Below are 25,773 nucleotides of genomic sequence, written 5' to 3' on the forward strand. Positions count from 1 at the left end.
CTATTCTGAGAAAATAGCAGAGTAATTTTTTTTTCCATAAATACAAGGTACCAGAGGGAGACCACACACCTCTACCAACAGCACAAGCACGTTCTATTGAATGTATTTGAAACAACCAAAAGTAACTCTTTCATTCTCTAATTCATTATCTGGGAAAAAAACCCTAGACATATTTGAATGACACCCATACCACTTCTCAAAACCACAATGAAGCTCAACACAAACAGGTAAAAAGATGTTTTCATAACATCCTTCACTTTTTCAAAGCATGAAAAAATCGTGGTAATTAAAAGTTAGTCTCTTTCATTCCAATAGCAAACCCTACCCTCTATGGCTTAAAAGTTTTTTAAAAATTAATATACCTGTCTAGGAATTAAAGCATCAGTGTTATTCACAGAAACAACAACAACAACAACAACAACAACAACAAAAAAGTAAATAAAGAAAAGAAAGGAAAAAAAAAAAGAGAGAAACTCTTCTGCCTGGACAGCTCAGCAATGGGAATACATGTCTCATGCAGCATGACAGCAGGCTCTTCCAGAAAACACCTGCAATGTCTTTATATCTCATCCCCAGAATACAAACCTTACATTTGACAAAGAATATTTAAAAATACTTGTTGCCTCTCTTCCGCTTTTTTTTTTGTTTTTTTTAAAGTACATTCTCACATATAATATGAATTGCATTGCAGATAGCAGGGATTAGTGGAAAGCTGAAAGCTTCTTACCAAGCACCCCAAGGCGATAGTTGACTGTGATGACTATCACATTCCCATAACTTGCTAGAACACTGCCATCATATAAATTTCCAGTGCCTTCCATGTAGGACCCTCCGTGAATATACACCATCACAGGCTTAGGTCCCCCACTGTCCCGAATGTCTGGAAAAAATATTAAGACACATTTTATCTCAAGAAAACACCAAAGAAGATACATGCAATATTTTAATTTTGTATTTTTTTTTTTAGTGAGGTTATTTTTTTCTACAAGTGTTTCTCAAGCAACGTCTTTTACATAAGGAAATGGGCAGGTGGTGGGCACAAGTGTTCCTCTGTGGCTTGCTCGTAACTAAAAATCCTTTTTTTTGAAACATTCTGAAAGGAACTGAAAATGGTAACACATTTGCTCAAATGCAGTGAGGCATTGCTCTGATTCTGACTCTGCTGAATTGGGTGTCTTCTGTGTAATGTCTACTAACATAAGAGTGAGCTCATTTTGGCTGAGCACTTCTGAAAGCTCAGTGCAACTTTCTGTTCTCTTCAGGAAATCCAACATAATTAGGATAAACAGGATTTCTGCTCGTACATAAAAGTGTTGATTTCTTCCAGTCCACTAATTTGTAAAAGGGGTGTACAAACAGCTGTCTTTGGATGGGTCTGCAGTTCGAGTTCAAAAAGTACTTGAAAATTTTTTAGCAAATAGACCTTGAATTAAGATTATTGATAAATTCAGGGTATTCTGAAGTTTAAGGTGCATGGGTACTTATTAGTTTCCTAAATCACTAAAAGGACTGAATATTTAAAAAATAACTGCTTGAAACAATACTGAAAAATCCCCACCCTTCATTCAAAAACATTGCAAGACTATCAAAAGTGACATCAAAGGCAGGGAACAGTTTTAAAATGTTAGAAGCTATGCCATTCTCTGTGACAAAAAAATTAGATATTGTCATAGTGTTTTGAGTTTGGATTTAGGAATCCCTCCACCCCCTAAGAGTCCTATTTGCAAACAGATGCATCTACTCAGAATAGAATTTTGAATACATGAATAGTGTCACTCCTCTTGAGGAGAATTGTCCCTGAGTACCAATTCAAAACAGTTAGCATGGGCTGATATGTTTTTAAAAGTTGGGGGTTTTCTGTTGGACAGGAAATAAATCAGTTTAGGTATAAATTTAAACTCTTAAATCTGATTAAACAACATTTTGTTCTGATTTACTGGGTGCCTGAATCTCTTCCACTACCCAAATCATAATATGCCATAATAGCCCCTCAAAATCGAAAAAGCCTACAGCAAGAGAGCATAGGAAAACTTCCCAGTGATGAACTGTTCTGAACATTCTGATTCAAACCCACTTTTTTTTTGTCATTATGACAGGATTCAAGTAACTTCTCTGATTGCTTCCTTCAGCATTTGAAGAAACCTCAGTTGTATTGTTTATTCCTTTGATTTGGAAGGCTCTTAGTTTAGAAGCTTTCAAGGGAGCTCTCCGCAGAACTGTTGGAATTGTTTCTGAAGCGCTGCAAGGAGTAGGTGGGGGCAGCTGCACTAAAAACCCTGCTTTTGGAATGAGTTGAAAAACAGCAGCACAGATGTTTCTGTTATAAAGCCAACTGCTACTATTACTTTGATATTGATTCTGATTTGAAGAAAATGCCAGAACAGCCAAGATCAGAAATTGGATCTTCAATATTGGAAGTACTAGGACAATCACTTATTCAAGACCAAAAAGATGATGAAAGGTTGTGCATGAAATTGCTTGTATTGCTCTCCTTGATTGTGCTTTTAGTGAGGGCTTTCCAACATACAACTTTCAGAATGTAAAGCTACAGAGATTATTTGTCTTCACTGTCCATAGGATGGAGTTATGAGCTTCTCAGGTTTAAAATCTGCACTGAAGAAAAAGTCTTTCCAAATTCATATACTGTTTCTAGCAGATGCTTTTTCTTAGTCTATGCTGCCTTTTTTTTTTTTTTTGATACAAATATGGAAGCAATAATAAATTATTAATCTGAAATCACTGTGTGACTGTTCCCAGCAGAAATTGTACACAGTTAATTGTATGCTTGATGGTAACACAGGGGGAAACTGTCTCAGAATTCTTCTTTAATTAAAATTACATAGAATTACAGAGCACCAGCTGTGAACAGCAATGAAATGTTGGTAGCACTGGCCTGTATATCTGGAAAATAATATTGGAATATTTAGAATAGGATGAGTGTCCTTTATCTGAGAAAGGAAGCACATATTCATGAATAAAAATCTCATATATAAGGAAGTTATACTTTGAATAATTTCTGTCTCTATAGTGCTGTTATTTTCTACTACTGATATCCTTGTATAGATTTCAGATCAGCTAGATAAGGAAGGCGTTTTCAGCTCTGCCCCTGCGCCATGTCAGGGCAAATGGCATGCAAAATGATATTTCCTCATGCTGCTTTGCCAAAGCCATCAGTCAGAAGAGGAATCCCTCCCACAAAAGGAGAACTCTGCCTCTGAGACATCAGCCAGGGCATGCAGCATTCAGCTGAGGCTGGTGGCACTTGGGCTATGGATTCTACAAAGCTGTGGAGCTCTTCATGGGAAAAGGAAAGATCACTGCATTTTGGTCAGAGGTATCATATCAATTGCAGTCTACAGCCAGGAATATTTGAAAGGTGCAAATATTCAGCTGGGGGAGCATTAAGTACATGTGTTATTAGCAACTCTGGTTATTAAATTATAAGATCAAAGGAAGAGAGCAAAAAAGTCAAGAATTGTAATCAAGAATTTATTCCTACCTTAAAATGTTCCTCCATGAAAGCTCTCATCCTTTAAAACTAAACTGGAGGAAGAATTAAGATAATACTCTGTGAGGAGAACATTTTCGTGTATTGGTACAAAAGTGGCAGAAAGAAGCATTTTTCAAAAAGTGTCCCACTCAACGAAGTAAATAATTGATATTTTAAAAACCTGACCATAAATGAGACACCCTTCTTTTTTTCCTGCAGGCTGGTGTCAGTCCTTTTAATGCACCTGCTGGAGTGATCTCAGGACACTGTAGTTACACTTTCATGTGCAGATTAATAGTTATTCACAGATGCAGATGAATAGTTATTTGTGTTTGTAGCTCATTCTGAACCTGTAGAGTTTAGGTGTAAATGTGGCATTTCTGCCAAGGGTAGATTTATAGACTGATTTAATTTAGTTGTGTTCTGCACTTTTGTTGCTTTTTATTAAATGTTGCTTTAATTAAAAACAGACACATTCATCTTTTCAAAGTCATATGCAAGGATAGACTGTTAAAAATCCTTCTCAAATTCAACTGAGTTCTGGTTTCAGTCACACATAAGATCATTTTTGAGTGCTGTGATTTGTTTGGCTTTAAATTGCTAGTTCATAAAACATCTAAGTAGATCTTACTGTACAGCAGAGAATAACCTTATTTATATCACATATACATTAACTTTCTTGTAATTATTTCTATTATTCATTCTCTTCTGTACCTTTCTAATGTTTGTCGCATCTACTTTTTATGTCTCATCTTAATTGTGTTGCAGACAAGTTAGGAATGGGGCTGACTTTTATTCTATGTTTGTTACGTTGCACAACGGGGAACCAGGTCTGACTGTGAATATCAGTCACAATTGTCATATATAACAAAACATAATTATAGCTTCAGTCATTCAAAACTGCTGTGAATTGGCCACGTGACTTAACAAGCATAATTTGCAGGGAGCAACCAAAATGGGAAAGGAAAAAAGCCTACCTTGAGACAACTTCACACAAAAAGATAATTATTTTAGCACCGATGTCACAAGCATTGCTTTTCTAGATGGCATAAAAAATTGCGACAGCTTGATGCAGATTGTTAAGTAAATCTTGGGTTTTGAACATGAAACAAGACTAGAACAGGGGAAATTTTAGATTGGTTAGGGCAAAACCTGTGTGTGTGCCCTCCATAGGATGTGGATATGAAGATATGTGTGTAACTCTTCCATAAGCTTTTGTAGAAAATATTTAAGTAGAACATGGTACCAATCATTGCTACTCTTAATAATTTTAAAGCCTTTTAACAGCCTTTGACCTTTCAGTTTGAATCCATCAGATGCCCTATAGATGCACTACCATTTAATAAACTAGTGCACTTAGTCCTGAGATATAAGCATCCATTAATGCCACTTTTTTAAAATGAGATATAAAACTAGATGTCGTGAGACTATTAAAGCAACTATTGAGCTTCTGTGAGGAGTTTCAGACATGTTTTCTATTTTAAAATACAGCCTTGTATCCATCAGGCTTCAGACAAATAGAATTCTCTCCCTTTGTTTGTTTTCCTACCTGTCAAACCAGGGGATCATTTTGTGCACTCTCAAACCCTTAACTACCTTCACCTGAAAATTATTTGAGATCCTGATGGAGTACTATATGAACGTTATCCTAGCATGAAAAAGGCCAAAGCTTTTACAGGTAAACATCTGGAGCAGATTCCCATTAGAGTAGGACCTCAATAGCCAGGTAAGCAGTCATTTTAAATTATTAAAGGATAATGGTTAGAACTGCAAAAGCTGACAGACTCTTCACTGTACAAGCAATGCTTGGCAGTGCTGAAAGTGAAATGAAGCCCTAAAGAGGTACTTAAATTAAAGGTCTGTCAGAATTTTATCATGCATGTTTTCAAGTATTAATAACATCAGCACAAAAATTTGACACTATTTGAACAGAGTGTCTGTGTGTAAAGGGAAAATATAATCAGCACAATTTAATGTGCAAGTGGCATTGGAAAAGGTACTTTGGAGAGGAAATCAGGGAGCTAACATGGATGGGTGACAGGAGGAACAGGAATCATGAATTTGGCTAGGTGCATCAGTCAACAAGCTCACCCAAAGTGGTCAGATCTGTGCTCCCCCAGCCTGGCTGCCTCTCACTGAAAGCTGTAATCAAGGCTGGAGCATGTGGTTGCTTTACAGGGCAGACAAATGTGCTCTGCTGTTTGCTGATCTCCCAAGTCCAAAAATGTGTAACCAGTGCCAGACAGAGAGAGTGCTGCTCCCCCTCTTTCTTATCATGACAGCTGAAGGCAGATGAAACGCCAAACTTGGCATCCCAGAGTATTTTAGTAGCAGTGGAGTGATAGGGGGTTGCGGAGAGCCTCAATTCTGCAGTGTGCTCCTTCACACCAATGGCACTGCAGTCTGTTAAGCATAAGAGGGGATTTGTAGATGAATTCTGCATCATAAGCAACTTACTTACAATTTGAGTTGGTTTTTGGCTTTTTTGATTTAAAACATGCTCTGGACCAAGAACTTCTTCTGTCAACGAAGTCCAATAGCCCATACAAGACAGAGCACCAGCCTAAATTATCAGCATCATCACAGTTACAGCCTGTGAGCAAACAGCAGCATCTGTTCCTAATCTGTCTCCTTTTCCACAGGAGGAATTGAAAGGGAGGAGGGAAGAGCAGAAGCATCTATCAACTGCAGTGCAGACCCCACTTCTGAGCCGTGTGCTCTCAGCAGCAGACATGGTGTCTGCCTTCCTCAGACTTAGCATCTGTACTCTTCCTTTCTAAAAATGGAATAGCAGCCTTCCTGTATTGCAGGGGGATGCTGTGAGGCTGAATGCATTAAAAACTGAGAGATGCTCAAGCAGCTCTGGGGACTAAATAAGGATTTAAGATTTACAGATTGATGTGCCAGGCAAGGTGTGTGTGATAGAGCAGTGGATGAGAATTCATTTGTGAGCAATCCTTCATGGATATTTCATACAACACTCACTACTCAGAAGTCCAGTTCTGATCCCAGAGAACATTGGCTGGTTAATGGCTTGTGTTGCCATATTTTAGGTCATGCTTAGGATTTTAGTGGATAGGAACTAAGGGTGCATAAGAGCCACTGGTTTTTGTTATTTATTAAATTTTTGCCAAATGAAATCATTACCTGACCAAAATTAAGACTAAGACAAGACAATGAGATTAAAATATTTTACTTTTTGAAACTAAGCCTTGTTTCCAGACTGGGGAAAGTACACTTTGTGTAACTGCTGAGCAATTTGAAGGTAAGTCTTGCATCTACACTAGATATTGCATACCTGCAGGTCAGCAAATAGGCAAATCCACCACTGCTATAAAGAGGGAAAGCCCCAGTGCTCACTGGTTGCAAATGCTTTTGCCACTTTTGTTTTTGGTGCCTGCTCAAGTCGTTCAATATTTACTGAAAACAGGTAAGCAACAGAAGTGCAGGAATGAAAGGGTTAAACACAAAGAATAATGCATCTAGACTGGGGGAAAAAAGGCATTTTTTTGATTTCTGACTTTTCATACTCATAGATTTTGAAAACACCTTCATTTTTTAAACAGCAAATTTGCAGATCATTAGCTGGTAATGTGCACTACTGCCTTTAGGTCTTTTGAAAACAAAAATGAAAAATGATCTAATTAAGCCTGGTCTACTGGTTGCAGCACATACCAGAGATCCAAGTTTGATTGCTGACTCCAGTGCTTGTGTTGGCAAGGTTTGGACCACAACACTGTGGTAGTGGCATGCAGCAGCTGATGGGAGTAGAATTACTACTAGTAGTAGAATTACAGTGTTTTAAAGGGAAATCTAACCAAACTCAGATATTTGAGTGGCACTACACAAAATGCTCTCCAGATGTTTGCTACAAGAGGCTGCTATGGATGATCTTTCTTCAGAAAGATATAATAGAATAAACAACAGGAGATCTCTGGGTTTTTTGATGTAGAGATCATCCTGGGCATTTTAGAAATCACTGGACCTTTTTTATATAACATGGACTCTATGGATATCTGATAGCAGTTGTTTTGAAACATGTACAGCCCGTTCTCCCTAATGCTCCACTTTCATCTTTCATTCAGGTTAACATTTATTTTATTTTTTTCTATGGCTATTTGTTTTCACACTTCCTAAAGGATTTTACAATGCCTAAAATCTACCATACTAGAAAAAGTGAAGGCTTTGAAGGACAGGTTGGCCTCTCTCTTGCTGCTTGGCCTCTCTCTTTCCTGCTACTCACACCCAAACACACACAACTAAGTTTGTGAACTCTTCAGTTCTGCACGTGGAACAGGTGCTAGAGTTTCACGAAAGAGCAGGTTCCCAAAAATGCAGGAGTTCACAAAAATGCAGGACATCTGATCCTGCCCCTCCACTGAGAAATGCATGGTCTCAGCAGACAGGGCTTCTATCAACCCAGCAGACATCCCAGCAGTCTTGAGTGTCTGGTGATCATAAAATTTAAATTTTCCCTGTCTCTCTGTGCCTCTCGGAAGCAGTAAAAGTCTAATTACTGCCTGCACTCTTCTATTGGCACAGAAAGGAGAACAAAACTGTCACTTGTACGCCAGAGAAAATTAATCCCAGTCCTATAAATTACAGAGATTTATTAGTGTTGTAAATGTGCTTCTTCCCCTCTAGTTTGACTGCTGTGTTCTTACAGCTCTTCTTCTCTCTCCTGCAATTGTCAGAGCAGGAGACAGGTTTTCCCTGACATGGACACTTGTTCTCAGCAGACTGAGATCCCTCCTCTCATCTGAGCCTACCTACGAAAGCACTTTCTGACAGCAACCACCCTCTGCTGAATTTCAGTAAACTGAGGAGTCTCTTCTAAGCAGAGAAGGACTCAACAAACCTGATGTTATTAGCATCTGTCTTGGCAATTATACAGCAATTTGGGAGAGCTATTAAAGCCCACTGGGTGAATAGCCCAAATTTCAAATGGTTTCTTAAAACATACTGTTAAAACGAGACAGAGTCATTTTTGTAATGGCTATTTCACTACCACAGATTTTTGAGATTTCATAAGCATGTCCCTTGCAATATTCTGTCATGGACTTGTGTACAAATGTCCTGACTTCATAAAGATAGGAGGATCTGAATTGTCATAATTAGCTCTGTGTGGCCTGATTTCAGCTGGGATAGAGTTAATTTGTGTTGATATTCAATATATATGAATAGAATAATGTTGATATTCAGTGGTTGCTGAGCAGTGCTCACACTAAGGCAAGGACTTCTCAGCTCCTCACCCCCCCAGCAAGTAAGCTGGGGGGGCATGAGAGGTTAGGAGGGGACAGAGCCAGGACAGCTGAGCCCAACAGGCCAAAGGGAAATTCCAGATATTCCACATCCTATGGCCTCATGCTCAGCATGTAACCTGGGGGGAAGCTGGCTGGGGGTCACTGCTCAGGAGCTGCTGAACATCTTAGCCAGGGGCTGTGAGCAATGGCTCTGTGCACCACATGTTTGGTGTATCCTCATTGTTTTATCACGATTATTGCTATTATTTCATTTCATTTCTGTCATATTAAACTGTCTTTATCTCAATTAATAACTTCACTTTCATATTTCCTTCCCCAGTTCTCTCCCCCAGGGAGGAGTAAGTGACTGGCTCTGTGCTGTTTAGCTGCCTGCTGGCTTAAACCACCACAGGAGACCTTTCAAAGGAGATTTCCAATTTATCAAAACCATCAAATCTTGCAAATTTTGGCCCAGCTGGTGGGCTTTCATTCACATGCTTAACATACAGATCCAGTAGAGGATCATAAATCAGTCATAAATTTGTGACAAAATCTGTGTCCTACATCCAGTCCTACATGGTAATTTGTTTTACTCACTGACCATAAACCATACAAAGTGTGTGTTTAAGATTCAGATCTCTGAAGCACATCTACTGGAAGGGATGAGACTGCTCAGGAAAAGAGCCCCTTGTTACCATTTTCATAGCCCTGAAAAAATATCAAATCTGCATAGCTTCATGATCAACAGACATAATTTATGAACAGAATAATATGCTTGACATTTCAAACTTTTGATTTTACTTGGTAATAAGGTTTTCTAAGGGTCAGCTCAAGTAGATCAGCATCTTTGTATGCTTGCAGAAAACAGAAGAGATGAGGGTTTTTTGTTTGTTTTTGGTTTTTTGTTTGTTTGTTTGTTTTTTGTTTTAGTTTAGCTCCACAGAGCTTCACCAACAGGCAATGCTGCCTCCCTTCTGGAGGGAGCTGGGGTAGCCTTTAATAGTAATATTTTTTCATTGCAGCCTAAATGCAGATGGGTTGGCATTTGGGGAAGTTCTGTTGCTTAAGAGACACTTTTAAAGAATTTTCTGAATTTTTTCCTTTTATAAACACAATATTTTCTACGTTTATCAAACTGAGATCAGTCAGTGAAAAAAAAAAGAAACATCTTTGTACTTGGTGAAATACATAGGGTTAGAAAACATGCAAAAAGGTGTACAGAGAAACTTTAAAAGAGTGTTAGTTTAAATAGTATGGACAAAATTCAGTCAAAAGGTGGGATGCAACATATCAAAAGTCCATTTCAAGAAAACAAAACCCCTCCTTTTTAAATATTGTTACTGTTTTGTATCAAAACGTAGAACTTAACAACATTCTTTCTTTTAAAAAATTAAAAATATATATGTATAACAACAAGCAAGAAGACAAAACACATCAAAAATGGGAATTAAAAAAACAAAAAAACTCTTCAAAAGAAGACAAGAAGTCAAAAAAAGAGGGGAGAAAAAAGATTTTCAGGGATCCTTGTCATGCAAATCAGTTTGGCGGCAAAAAATACCTTCATCTTCAGCACCGTCATTATCACCTAAATCATCTGTCTGTTTCTTTGTAAGGGGACCTAGGATTAAGAACGGAGAAAATGGAGGAAAAAAGACAATTCAAGAATATACAAGACTGAGGAAAAAAAAACAGTGAATATTAAATTCCCACGGACGTCTCAAGAAAAACATTTTCAGGGAGGGAAATCTTAGTTTATAACAACCCATTTCTCATTACGTTTTTCAAACATTACAGCAAAACCTTCCCTCGGGGTATGGCTATTAGAAACCTCCAGCACAAGAAGCTGAGAGTGCCCAGTGCTTTATTGTTTTTAAATGAAGAATCAAAGCTTGTTTACTAAAAGCACACCCCGCCATAGACTGTAGTTATCCACTTCATTTAATTGTTTTTTCCTGTTGCTGTTATTAGGAATAGTGGAGACAAGAACTGCCAAATTACCTCTCGCACTCGATGCAATAAGGTGGTTAATAAAAGGTTTGACAGTTGGTTAAACCAATATTTTCTGTCAAATGCTAATTCACATTTCTAAGATCAACCATTTAAGCTCATGCTTTATAGAAAGATAAGCACAGGTTTAATTTTGGGGTTTTTTGACACATTCATCACATTCTTTTTTATATAGAACTATAGATATCCTTGAAACCTTTGACTGCCTGCTGAGATATTTGTAAAGAAACATGAAAATCCATATGTAAACCAGAAACAAGAGTGAAATTCCAGACCAACTGAAGACAATGACTTTTGCCATTGACTTCAATGGGGCCAGAGTTTCATGCAAAAAGTTGTATTGAATTGAAATTTTAGCTTGGGCAAGGCATCCAGGTTCATAATTCCTTATCTCCATAAAAGGATGATGAGACAAAATTCCTTTATGCTCAACACCTGTATTATTAACAAGTATTTATAGATTTATCATGTTTTCCAATGGGAAAAATACCCACTCCTTTACTGAGAAATAAAAATATACACCAGAAGGAAAGTCAAAGGCCATTCAGAAAATATTTCCATGTCATATATTTTACACACTTATGCACAAACAAAAGACAGTTGGAACTCAGCATTATCTTTCCTTTTTTTTCAGAGCTCTCTCATTTCCATGACATTCTGTAATTTGCATGCGAAAAAGCAATCAGTAGAAACACAGGGCTAAGTAACAAAAAAAGAAAAAGCCAGCCAAGCACAGAGTAGAAAACAAGAACTTCCTCATGCATAAAATAGCAATAGACAAAAACAACAACAAAAAAAGAGATGAACAGTATGTGTTGATATTTGCAGTAGATGTAGGCAAGAGACATGCATTAAATCTAAGCACTGTGGAGTATTAAAACATTTGTATTTTAAAAGCTCTCTGTTATTTTACAGGATATTAGTCATTCAGCATTAAACTTGTCTTTTATAGGCAAAATACCATGTATTTGAGTGATGCATTTTTTTAAAAAAATCATAAAATGTTTTTACCAGGTGCATGGGTTTAAGAAACAGAAAAAAAAAACCATGAAGTACCATGAGACTTTAACTGTAAATGTAGGAACTGGACCATATTATTGAAAGCCAAAGCTCAATACCTTAATTCCTGCATCAGTCAGGAGTATAGTTTTTAACTCCTTCTAAATACAGAACACTAGAATTATACATCATAAAACACAAGCATTTTTGTAATCACACCTGTAACAATCACTCTCTTCAGCTGAAAGCCTTGATGATGCAAATTTTTCCCACTACAAACCCTGGATATAATCTTTGCAATATTTGGTATCTGGAGAGTGCCCTGATCCAAACACACACATTCAAATATCTCTCTGCCCAGCATTTTCATACCATAACAACTTTACTTCTAAAAGAGTAAAATCAGAAAAATAAAAACTCTATGCAAAGAATGACAATAATTTCATTATGGGTTTTCAGAATAGAGAACAGGAAGAGTGAATTTAAGAATGATAAGAGCTGTGCACTTAAGAATGGAGATGCAGACACAGGCAAGGAAAATATATATTTATACACACACACACACACACACACACACACACACACACACACACATGTTCATAGTAGCTTCTTATATTTTGAATTTTAAAAGTCACCAGAAAGGGACAAAGTGACACCTGTAAAGGCAAACAACTCACATTTCTCCAAATAACTTGCATAGAGATGGGCAATTTATTTTCCAGATGAAACCAAGGCAGTGAATGTTACTTTTTTTTTTTTTTAATAGCTGGCCTTTGGCAGGTATTTTGTGTAGATCATGGTTCCAGATCTCAACTTCAATTACAAAGTGCATCAACCATCTCAATGTAAATGTCTGGTCTCATACCATTTCTGATTTTATAATATGGTAAAGCATGACTGGGGCTAGCTTTAAAAATAACCTGGATAATTTTCATGTTTATGCAGTTCTGAGGTTCTCTGAAAAACACTAAAAAAATAATATTAGACCATCTTCCTTAAAATCACAGAATTGTTAAGGTTGGAAAAGACCCTTAAGATCCAGCTCAGGCATTAACCCAGCACTGCCAAGGCAGCCACCAAGCCTTGTCCCCGGGAGCCACACTCACACATCTTTTAAATACCTCCAGGGATGGTGACTCAACCGCTTCCCTGGGCAGCCTGTTCCAGTGCTTGACAATTCCTTTTTGCAAAGGGGCTGACCTATTTTTAAGTTGTCATAAATTAAACATGTTTTTTAATATAGCCATAGATCTGTTTCACAATCCAAGGGCTCTGCTCCCCACATCCCCCGAGCAGGAGGACTCATCCCAGTGGAGACACGTGGCAGGGCCACCAGGCTCCACTCACAGTGCCTGAGAAACAGATGAGAGATTATTTCTCCCACAAGTTCACTCTGGCCTTCAAATATAATCTGTTACATCTTCAGAGAGGTTTTCTGCTTCCTGGAACTATAATGCTCTGAGTCCAAGGAACCAAAGCCGAGTTCGGCCCTCACGTAGCAGGAATGAACCTCCTCATATTTTATCGAAACACAAAGAGGTGCCGTGAAGATTAATTTATATTTTTTTAATTGCTGGGCAGTCCTTAAAAGAAGCGTCAGCTCAAGACCCACTGTGCACAGGGCTGTCCAAAAGGGAAGAATCAAGGGGTTCAGCCTGGAGGACTCTGGGAGGAGGCAGAGCTTTGTTCTGATCTGTGCTGCCTGCTCCACGCTCAGATGCTGAAGACACTTTCTGAAGTCGTGAAAGTGGTATTAAGAGAAGCTCTGGATTAGAATTCCACCCCTTTCAGCAATAACTCTCATTCTAAAATCAGTAAGAAATGGCTTTTGCTTCTGATTCTCCAGATAACTGATTACTCTGACTAACAGCCTCGCTGTGTCTGGATGATCATAAAGAAAGATTGATGTTTTGAGTGCTCACACAGAAAAACACTCTGAAATCACAAGCAGATAAACAGAATAAAATCTTATGGCAAGAACCTACAAAATGTAACAGCAACAGCCTTTGTAAGTAAAAATAAATCAGAACTAAAATTGCTTAGTAGGTGTATAATTTTTAGATATTTTCTGCAGCTTTCAATTAATATTCTACAGATAGCTTATGATTTTTTAAATTAAATGTATCCCCCAACTAGGTTTATTTCTTTAGCACTGAGTGTTCATTCAATATATGATATTTTAGGGTTCTTCCATCATTCTAATATTCTTTTCAGGTAACAGAAACTAATTTTAAGAATATTGATGCTAAGACATAATGGAGTATGAGCCAATGAAACAAAAAGGAATATTTTACAAAACTATGACTGTCAGAAGTTTTTTGTCCTCAGTTACTTTTCACTGTTGTTCTACTCTAGCCTTCTCTTCACCTTTTGTGAAGGCCAAATTAATTTTACTTTTTGAACATTTCACTTTCAAAAATGGGCATCCATTATTTAAAAAAAAGTATTTTACTATGTATAACTCACAAGCCTTCAAACAGATAATGCTGCCTTACTATGCCATCCTAAATTTTAGCTAAATTTTCTGTAATAAATATTAAATATCAACAAAGTAATCAGGTACCATAACTAATGGGGGGAAAAGAGGATACTAAAGCCTCTAAAATGCTGATGCAAAGATGATTTACTTATCAAACGGCTCTCTAAGGTTTAGTCTCATTTAGTCTCATGTTGGTGCATACCCATAACTCTCATTAATGCTAATGGGAAATTAGACCCCTAAGTCACTTTAAAAAGGGGGAAAAGTGATTACTGCATTTTATGTTTCCTAAAGGCAAGGAATAGTATCACTACAAAGGCTGAAGAAACTCTGTGTGCAGGAGGCACTCCTAACGAGGCCTGTACTCGTTTAATTTAAAAATAGTCCTTGCATTATTTAAATTATTATTCAAATATTTATTCTGTTTGTATTGCAATCAATGCTAAGGCACTAACACGATGCATTTTTAGATCTTGGTGGTGACTCGCAGATGCCTTTTCTCTGCTCAAAGTAAGAGAAGTAACACACCTCCTGTCCAGTTAGCTAAAGAGTAATCACGCTCTCAGAAATAATTAAACCCAGCCATATTAATTCTGGTTTTTATCATTCCCTTTGATGAAGGACTAAGGTACTTTAGCTCCCAAATACATTAAAGCTGATTATAAATTCTCTCTTTATGGGCTTGATTCGGCAGAAATTATCCGTGGCCTTTCGGGCCGCAGGAGCGCGGGAGGCACGGAAGCTCTGGATGTCATTAGCTCTTTGGCCTGGGAAAGCTATTCATCATCAAATAGAGTCATGCTGCAAGTTGACACCATTTTGTAAAACAACAGTGCAAATCCTCTAAACTTAATAAATCAGGGCTGATGTATACAGCCATTGTTCGGGCCAAAATGTTCTCCTTCAGTAATGAGGAAAGTGGGGAAGAAAAAAGGACCTTTTACATCAGGTTAAGTAGGCTCCGTGGATCCAGTAATTCAGAAATCACCACAGCAATAATTATTCTTTGAGGTAAGGTGTTTGCTCGATGGAAAGGGGGAGAGACAAGACTGAGGGTGACTGCTGAAATTATACCTGTAGAAAAAATCACCAGGTGGGTTGCAACACTGTGGAATGTGACATTAAATATTTATCTTCAAACTTCTCTGAGTGCCCCCAACCAGCTACTGCTATTTCTTCTTCATTAGCCCATTACTTAATTAAGCATTGAAAATCTGTGAAGTGAAATTACCTCATCTTTTTAGACTCTACCTTTGGTTTCAAATATAAAATAATCAATTCTTTGTTATTGCTGCCATCATTTTTGTCCAACAGATTCTCCAACAAAGAAACCCCACAAACTTGTGTTGAATTATCACTGTCTAGCCGATGTTAGCTGAGGCACAATAACATGTTGCACCTATATCCAGTTTTTAATTTAAAAGAAATTAATGACGGGTTATAATTAACAATCTTCACACCTCAACATTTTCTGTGAGGAAAAAATCAAATTTGTATATTTTAAGATTGAAATAAAACTCCCTCTGTATATGCACATATGTAATGATAGAAGAGAATGTTACAGCACAATAGTTATCTGATGAATAATTTTATAAAGTCATCTTCTTTCACTTGAAAATTAGAAAGCTCTCAGCAAAAATAAAAGAAGTAGGATTCCTTAGAGAAGATAAATTTGGAAGGTACAAAAGGCAGCTGGGTCTGAGAAACACTTAAATAAAAAAAAAATCTCCTTCTTTTGTTGTACTTTGCTGCAACAGACACAACAATTTTTTTATTTCTTTTTTATTTCCCTTTTTACCATCCTGATTTCACCACACACTCACTGCTTTCCTTATTATTCACACACACCTCCAACTCATTAAATTCCTTTTATTTCCATATTGCACTTATTTGTAATATTCATACTTATCAGCAGGGCAAAGCCCTGGCCGACTTTGCTTTTTGATGGCAACATTTGCATTCATGTTTTAACAACAAATGATGGCACAAACCTCAGTAGTTTCACATCTCACTACCTGATTTGTGATGACAATCAAGCTCTGTAATTAGAGCTGCAAGTAACTCAAATTTGCATCTGCAAGTGAGTGACAGGTACAAATTGAACCCACAAAAGGGTTGCCAACTTTCTTTGAAAATTTACATGTATAAATGCTTTGTCACTAAAGAAGCCATTCTGACACTTCAAGACTAACTCCTGCTGTGCCTTTTATAACAGCATATTGCTGAAGTGTCACACAGAAAGAATATCTAATCCCAAACCTTTTTATTCACAAGATTAATCACACTGGCTGGATCTTGATTTCCCTTAAATCTGAAGGAGTTTCATTACTGCATGCTAGATATGTGTGAATTTAAATAAGATTAGAATCTGGGAATGTAGGGAGAGTTTCACTCTTCTGCTTCCCCTTTTAGATGCAGCCTGAAATTCTCTGTATTCTCAGAGGCACAGGCACTTTATGTTCACATGTCCTGAGAACAGGCCCTTGGTAAATCCCATTCCCTTCAAAATAGGTCACTCCATAAATCCAGTTCCATTTCCAGGGGGTTTTGGTTCCATGATATGCCTTGCATGGAGCCATGCAGCATCCCAGGGAAAGCAGGACAAGTGCAGGTGGGTGGGTGAGGTGTCCCCACCCACCCAGGGGACAAGGTCAGCCCTGGGGATAGCCTGGGGGAGCTGCCTGCTGATCCTGCCAGGCTTGGGGTGAACACACAGCTCATGTAGAGGGTGCATTTAGCATAGGGGAGAAGCTGTTCTGAGGATAACTCCCAAAAACCTGGGAGTTATTCTACACATCCTAATTTCTGAGGCACTCTGACTTTGGCTCTAACCAGTGGGAAAAAAAAATATGCTAGAGAGGGGAGAAAGGAGGGACATTTCTTCACTTTTTTATCCCAGTGGAAGTAAGGAATGGAGCAGATGTTCAGGCTAAAGGAGTGGGTGTCCCACCCACCAGAACTAGACATGAGAAAAGGAATGTTTCAAAGGGACCAAGACCCTGCTGGCCAAGGTTGGCACAGAGAGCAAAGCCCATGCCTTTGGCCAGGAGCACTGCAGCTGGAGTGCTGCAGAGCTGAGGGATGGGTGGGTGAGAGCCATGGAAAATGGAAGTTGCAAGCTGTTATTTTGGCATTAACATCAGCATTTATGACTTCAGTGCCACCTCACGTGCTTATGTCACAAGTTCCTACAGATTTCACCATTCTGTTTGCATTAATAATTCATGTTGTTTTACAGACGCTCATACTCAGGGTGACACGCTGCTGGAAGGAATTGAATGCAGCATTGCATGGCTGTGCCACCACCTGAGCTTAGAGATCATGAATCAGTTCCCTCTCTCTACAGGTAATGACTACAATCCAGACCCTAATGAAGACTTATGGACCAGCTTAACTTTAAGCCTCTGAGTAAGTTCTCTGAAGTCAACAGGCTAAATCCAATAATATTAAGATAGATTCACTACCATTAACAGAACTGCTCAATTTGCATCTGGGCCAGGAGGTCAGCTCAGGAGTAAAAGATAAACAGACAGGAGCATCCCAAATTTCTAACTTCCCTCAGTTATTCTGTGGATAAATCTAATCAACAAATAGAAATTCGATCTCTTAAACACACTACCAAAGCTCTGCAATGAAATTAAATCGTCTTTTTATAAATGCATTGCTTCTTAGTCTGTGTACATACAAATAAAATTTTGCATACATTTTCCACAGCTCTCATAATAAAATTGCTTCCTAATTTTAAAGAAGATATGAACTTGTTTTAGACTACAAGCTTATTAAAAATTGATCATATTTAGCTCATGCAATAGAACTAAAGATGGGGATGTGTAATTTTAAGATCCAAATTTTTGATTCCCAAAGGAAGACTTACAACTGCCATTAACATACCAACATTAATCTTCACTTTTCCTTGAAGATCTCTCTAGCATTGTTGTCATAAGTGCAAGTCAGGATGCAGTGAGTGCATCCTTTATGTAAGAACATACAAAGACACAGCTAAAAAAATACCATCAATTTAGGTGAGCTGATAAGGATTGTTCAATTTTTTTCTGCTTTTTGGGGGAATTTGTGTTAATCTTGACTCAGATGGGTTGGGTGGGTCATCTACAGCAATAAGCTACACTATGAAAAAGCATTCCCTGCTGTCTCCTGACTTATATACAAAAATAACATTAAAAATATTATTTTACTTTTATTTCCTTGTTGCATTCTGTTCTCAGCCCAAAACAACAACTGGATAAATAAATTTTCTAATCTTGTCGCCAAATCTCTCTCTGCAAAGAGAAGATCCCAGAACAGCAGTCTCGACAGGTGGGATAACTTTGAGATTCCTGCACAACTAATTTCCTTTGCTAGGGACAGCCCTGGCTGCTGGGAAAACGTTTTTCCTGACTAATTCTGCTAACTGCCAGGGCTGGTGTTTCAGCAGCTCCATGGGTTTGTTTATGGCACAGCTGAGCATACAGTCCAGCTCTCTCAAGGCCCAGCTTCCAACACCCAAATAGCAGAGCAAAATTGGTCTTCATGTAACCATGTAATTGAACATTGCAGAGAAAATGAAGTTAATTGTGCATAATATTTTCATATAGAGTTTGGAATGAAATAAGTTCTCCCACCCCTCTTCCCAATGCACTTCATGTCATCTGGTTTCAAGGCACATGCTTGGAGCTCTGTGTATCTCACTGCAACCTGTGCAGTGTTTTACAATCTAGAAACTCACACCCCTGCAACCACAGACATCAGGGATGATATGCAAGTCTCATTTTCTCCATTTTCTGATTGAGCCACTATCAGTAAAAGGAATCCAGCTACCTCACAGAGCTGAATTTCTTCAGAAAAGTGGAAAAGGGGAGAAGAAACTTGTTTTGTACAGTTGACTGTTATCCAACCCTGTCCTCACAAATGCTCAGCAGACAGAGGGGCAGGGAGTTTAGAGGTAAAGCTCTCATTGATCACCCTTTCAATGCCCTTGTGCTAACTCTGAATCACTGCATTTCTTGCCACATTTTGAGTAGCATAAAGAAAATCTTCTATAGCAAGAAAGAAAGGAGGTGATGTATTCTGAATCCTTCCTAGCAGGTTAAACTGGGCAGAACTGCACCCTCCCATTATCAAATGTCAAGGCTTGTCTCCAGCAGGGGCCAGAACTTCCCAACCTAATGCTGATGCTGGTACCTAAGCCACAGTGCTGTTCCTTGCTGGTCTCCTGTGATCTCAAGGGCAGAAATAGCACTTCTGATATATTTCCTGTGTTTGCATGTGCAGTCATGTCCAAATGCTTTGAAAAGCATTCACCCAACACAGTTTCTTCCTGAAAGGTGGAGGTGGAGGATTTCCTTTTAGTTACATATGGCTACATAAATATATGTGTACACATATAGGCAAGCAGGCTCTCCTATGTGCCTTTTTAACACAGGGATTTCTTCCTGCACTTCTGAAGCTCTGAGCAACACTGGAACAGAAACACATTAAAGAAACTAATACTGATACTAATAACCTGGTGTTCAGAACCACAGTCTTTCCATTAACTTGGATCTTAGAAAGGATAAAGATACTTCAAGTCAGATGTTTCTCTGCCATTTGGTGCTTTCAAAGCATCCTTTAAGGCCATTTGTTTGGACTGTGGTCACCAGCATTTAGAAACATAATTATATCTGCTCTCATTACCACACCTTTTGACAGAATCAAAGTGCACAGCTCTGGGAAATGGCGATGGGAGAGCTGAGGGAACAGCATTTATGTAAAAGGCTGTCAGAAGCAAAGTGCCTGGCCCCACTTATCTTCTCATATTTACATTCTGTATTTTTAGAAGAGCGTAATTTTAGGCAGGAAATCTCAAAACGTCTCAGCAATGAAGCAGTCACAAAACCAGAACAGCACAGCCAGCGCTTGAAGATTAGTGGGATCAAATACTTGTCATAAGAAAAATCATTTTCATTTTGACATGTTTTCAGTGTTAGCACAGTACCTGTTTTGAAAGTACAGTTGACTTGCTCTGCATGTTATATTAAGGATTCCCAAAAGAATAGAAAAATAAGTCCTTATACTGAATGGAGCATGAAAGGAAATCAGCACATCACTTCTAATCCAGCAGAACTCCCAGACAGGCAGTGATACTTGAGACCAGTTTTACTGGTTTTTATTTACACAGTTACTGTCCACTCCTATATGGACAGAAGGCTCCAAACCCTTCTGGTAGAAACTTTGCCTTCATGCTTCCTGTTTAATAATTGAGTATCTTAACACAGAAGCTGGTGAATAGAAAATGGTCATCAAAATGAAACAGATCTAAAAAAATGTCAAGTCTAGAACTACAATATATTATTTACAAAAAGCATAGCAAATTTAAAAGCAAAATGTCAGAGTAGCCCTTGCTTCCATTTTCACAACAGCCACTTAGGTGAGAGTTGACAGGTTTGGGACAATATGACATTTCTAATTCTTTATCTGCTGACAATAACCCTGCTCCCTGGAGGAAAGCAACAAAATGCAGAGCAGATAAAGGCATAACATTTCTCAGCATTGGACAAAAGGTACTCTCAACTTCTGTTTTTGTTTATTTTCCTTCTGGAAGTCAGCTTGCTTAAGATCACAGTAGGGGCACAGTTACCAAGGTTTTCACACTGACTAGTGGGTAAAATATACTTTCTTTTGCCTAAAAAATATTGAAAAATTAAATAAAGAGTATGCACTACTAAATTATAATGATGGTATGAGGTTTCATGCATGGGTCCTTTTGGTAACAAAATCATAGCTAAATTAAACAGGGCATTTTTCAAGGACTATACACCCACATCAGTTACTTCATAACCACTTGAACTCTTTACTAAAAATTGTTAAGGTTGGTTCGTTTAGAGTGGCCAATGGCGTCTTCTATTTAGAATGTAAAAGAAAATTAAAATCTGTGAGGAATATTTTTGAGATTATTTGAGCAAACAGTCTTTATGATCCTTTCCCAAGTCAACCAAAGTTAGTGAATAAAATATCACAACAGCCAAGCTCCATCCTGCTGGGCACAATGAATGCCTCCAGCAAGCACAGCCAACTAGTGGCACTAGGACTGTACTTTAGACTATCAAACTACCAAAACCACTGAGGGCAGCGAAGATTACTACTGTGTCAGACAGTGCTGGCCTGTGCCTATGGGGCAGCAAAGATTGTCTGTGCTGTTGGGTCCACAAGCAAAAGCTATCTTGGCTCTCATTCTCACTCCCACAGCAGTAATGAGTAATTTCCATAGTAGGAGGCAGAATTTAAAATGTACAGTTTTCCTGTACAATTAGTTAGTTTGTTAGCATTGTGGATTCAATAATGTTTGGCAGTGTTAGACAGATTCATTCCAGCTCTTTAGCTAAGGGATTATTAACTGAACTGTAAATGCAGGGTATTTAATGCAGACAAATGGGAACAATCCAATTAACTTCAATTGTTTCTGAGAGCTTTTAACTCATGCCTTCAGAGATATACATGCACTGAGAGTACATTAACATTGTGATTTAAATGTAGGAGAAAGTTTTAGAAATGTATGTGGGTATAGATGGCTTCTACATATTTTTGCTAAAGTGAGAATTAAAAAATTAATTCTCTTTCTCCTGGGATTTCTGTGCACAGTTTATGTATATCTGCTGGAGAAAGACTAGATGCAGACAGACTATTTGAAATCAAAAGGAAAGGAACCTTTTACTGACATCAGCTCCCCAAAAATAAATAATAAACTGTGTTTACTTGTCTTTTATTGGTGAAACCTGGTTTCCTGGAAAACACACCAGCCAGCATTACTTATCAATGATATTCAGTAAGTCTCTTTGTGTTGAAACGTCGGTAGAACAGACAGACAGTTTTGTCTACTTCCACATGGTTTGTAGAAATGGACAAACACGAATGAAATGGTCCATTTAACAGAGAAAATTTAATAGTTCTGTATTGTCAGAAAGCATGAAAAATTAGAGTTGTTTCATGTTTCAATGTAAAGCAATAAACCAACTTTGCAATTAGTACTGTTTGTAAATTAAAAGCATTTTATATAAAGTCATGATTCACTGTGGGTTTGGATGAGGTTGCAGTGCTTGTCTGCTGAGCTGGGCCATGTCCTCAGCTTGGAACTGCTCTCGCAGGAGTTTCAGGGCTCTTCCTTGGCCACTCTCCCTCCCCATTCACTTCACCCTCTGAGTCCATCCCAACCCACTGCAGAACACCAGTGTAAGAGCAGCTTTGGCAGATTTCCAGCTGGCTGTGGATTCCAGCCAGCTGCAACCCTTCCTTGCAAGAGGCTGCTTCCCAAAACCAGGTGTGTGATTGACATCGGTGCAAATCCCACCTGAGCTGGCCCTCCTCTCCTCTGGATAACGCCCACAGAACTCAAAATTCCACTGATGTTTCTAACTGTGAGGAGCTCAGACGAACACCACAAGAACTGGCTTACAGCTACTCAAAGAACCTAATAGATGCTGCAGTGAAATACATCATTCTCAGCAGCATCAGTGCATCCTTTGTTTTCTAAGGTGCCCTCCCCTGGGCCTTCCACTGCAACCACTGATGAGCAATGAAATTTATGTCACAAAGTGAGCAGAATGCACTGGCACTTCATTAGTTCTACTGCGACACACCCAAACTATAAACTCTAAATTTAGCTCCCACATGCAAGATAAATAAGCAAGGACCATGTTGATAAAAGATTTTAGCAAGCACACACCATATAGACAATACAGCCCACATCACTGCAGGTCCCTCAAATTTCTTGCCACAATCAAATCTACAGTTCCATAAAATTAGTTAATTCATTGTTAATTTTTTCTGTGCAGTTCATTTCATGCAGACAGGATGGACTGAATATGAGCTCTCATTAAAATGAGTGTGTTGTGTAGCATCACACCTATCTAATAGTCTGATATTCTATTGTTTTGAGCAATTAGTGCACGTCATTGAAAGCACAGATGGGTGATTCAAATCAGTGTGTGTCATATGCAAAATTCACAGAACATTTAAAGTCTTCCAACTAGTTGCATCTGTCATATCTATTATGTCAAATATTAAACTGCAGCATCTATTTTGGGTTTCAAGCTTGAAATAAAGATCCTCCTCTCCCATCATCCTTCAAAGTAAAAATAACATTACCTGTGAAGGGAAAACAAAATATCTAGAAACCTATATCACTTTGGCAGCAAGAGGTTACACTTATATCTGTCTTGTTACACCCACTTGCTCAGGCCAAGATAACCTGTCCTTTTATATCCCCCTAATAAAATTTCTCACTTGAAAAAATGTTCTAATTTCATTTTGCTAAAAATTTTCCCCAAAGTTTCATTTAAACTTTGAATTTTAATTTTCTTAAGAAGAAAATGATATATTTAATGGACCACAGCTGTCTGGAAAGTACATATTTGATAGGCATACAGCACTAATTTGGAAAATGAGTGTGATTTACTTGATGAGTCACAATGAATGTCTGTAAATATGTATCCAAGTTTCTTACTATACTAGTAAGCTGTATAACACAGAAATCACTCTTAAAACACAAATATATTTCCAGAAGAAGAACGGATGCCAACATTAACAGCTCCATCTTCCTCACTGCTTTCATGATTTTGGTTGATGAAGCACAGAAACAAGATATTCTCTAAGGGGGCAAATATTGAATGTAACGGATTTTCCCAATTTAACATTTTTTAGAACATAAAAACCATGGCAAGGCACTAGACAGCTCCTGCTGCAGACAAAACAGCAGCTCCAATAAACCAGGCTCCTCAGACTCTGAGCAGCGGGAATGGCTTGGCAATCCTGCAGCACATGTCTCTCTCCTCTGGGTCCTGTAAATCTGTGTTTACCTGGTTTTGTGTCGGGAGGAAATGTGGGGGGCAGGCAGGGTGGGCGGAATAAGGAGGGGAAAGTGCATGGATGTGACTGCATCTGCTCATGACAGAATCACAGAAATAATTAGGATGGAAAAGACCTCTGGGATGGTCAAGTCCAACCTTTGACTAAACACCCTCCTGTCAGACCATGGCACCGAACCCATTCCGAGTCTTTGCTTAAACACCTCCAGGGATGGTGACTCCACCACCTCCCTGGGCAGCCCAACCCCTTCTCTAAGGAAATTCCTCCTCATGTCCATCCTGATTAGGCAGTGAACAACACAGATTGCAGAAATCACTGCCTGGTAGGACAAGTCGATGAGGATTCCCTCTCAAATTGTTGTGAGTAAAATTGTGCAGAACAATTCTGGTAGAATGAAAAACCTGTGGATTTCCTTGCTTTCAGTGCAAGGAAGGAAAATGAGGGCACTTTGCATCAAGTCATCCTCCATCTAACAAAGACATTTGAATAATTATTGCAGCGTGTCGCCAGAAATACAACGTTTCAAACTCAAATCTGAAAACATATCTATTGATAGCATTAATTTAAGATAATCAGGTGACTAATTGGGTGACTAATAGCACTAATGAATAGAAAAAGAAGTTGAGATTGTAATCAGAGGCAAATCTCAGCTCCTAAAATGGTACTAGGCGAAAGAACATTATGCCATAATGATCACATACTTGCTTATTTGCTAATATAGAAGTCTGAACTGTTGAAAATTAAGAGAAAGTATGTTTTATTGACATCATAAGCCATCAAGCTGTTTTAAAACCGTTGATTTTTTTTGTACTCAATTTATAAAGAAAACAAACTTTTCAAAACAGTACAACTCAGGCTCAAAGGAGGCATTTCTTTGAGCTGTTTCTCATAGAAAGTAGAATAAGGAAATGAAAATCACCTCATGTACCTAAGGCAGGTTGTACAGATGGGAAATCAAGGCTACAGTAATAGTGTGGCAAAACATTTAAGACATAAGCATTTGAGCAGCTTTAAATACACAAGTAACTCCTGTGAGCATCATTGACTTCATCCTGCTTACATGAACAGGATCTTCTGAAAACATTTCAGAGAAGACAATTCAGAGAAGCCTTAAAATGTACTTTGAGGAAAAGGAGAGAAAGGATATAGTCTGTAGAGAGTTGCCAGCTGATTCCTTTTAGTTATTTTACCAATGCTGGTGCTTTTCAGTTAGGTCAATAATTATACATTATGGTGCCTAAAGCTCTGTGTAGACCTCTCTAAAAAATAAATGTAAAGTTGTAAAATTATACCTTAACCACATTTTTTTTCTTAAATACTTTGCAGAGGCAGAGATTAAGCCACTGCATAGCAGCAGAATGCTAGGCAACCTAGAAAAATATTCCAAAAGAGCTAATTAAACTTTAGGATGTGCTATCAAAAGCAAGTTAATATTTTAAGCTATATAAAATCATTCTCCCTTTCTTCTTTCTGTGGTCTGATAGCATAGTAAGCTCTTCAAGTGGGCAAACGCATGAGAATAAAATCACCATTACTTTTAATGTATGAAAAATTCCCACACCTACTGATACTTAAGTTAGTCAAAGGTTAATTAGCATCTGTGAAAGGAAAACTGCAGTTACTCTGGCAACTTTTGAAATACAATCCTTTTAGAAAAATCAAAAAACCATGAAAAACACACTTGGATGAATATTAGGAGTGTGCTAAAAGATTATTTA

General features: G+C 38.1%; 1 protein-coding gene across 8 annotated transcripts in view; it reads right to left on the bottom strand.

Moving 5' to 3' along the window:
- NLGN1 (neuroligin 1) overlaps nt 1-25,773 on the bottom strand; it is a 425,895-nt gene that overhangs the window by 191,507 nt on the left and 208,615 nt on the right. For 6 of the 8 annotated variants that reach the window (XM_038145939.1, XM_038145938.1, XM_038145941.1 and 3 more), the window contains 2 exons: nt 10,292-10,351; nt 728-880 (listed from right to left, as the gene is read on the bottom strand). In XM_038145939.1, the coding sequence (XP_038001867.1) occupies nt 728-880; nt 10,292-10,351 (213 nt within the window). The remainder of the gene's footprint in view (nt 1-727; nt 881-10,291; nt 10,352-25,773) is intronic. The other 2 variants (XM_038145945.1, XM_038145944.1) reach the window with 1 other exon arrangement.

The sequence above is a fragment of the Motacilla alba genome, chromosome 9 (genome assembly GCF_015832195.1).
Source record: "Motacilla alba alba isolate MOTALB_02 chromosome 9, Motacilla_alba_V1.0_pri, whole genome shotgun sequence".
NCBI classification, from domain to species: domain Eukaryota; kingdom Metazoa; phylum Chordata; class Aves; order Passeriformes; family Motacillidae; genus Motacilla; species Motacilla alba.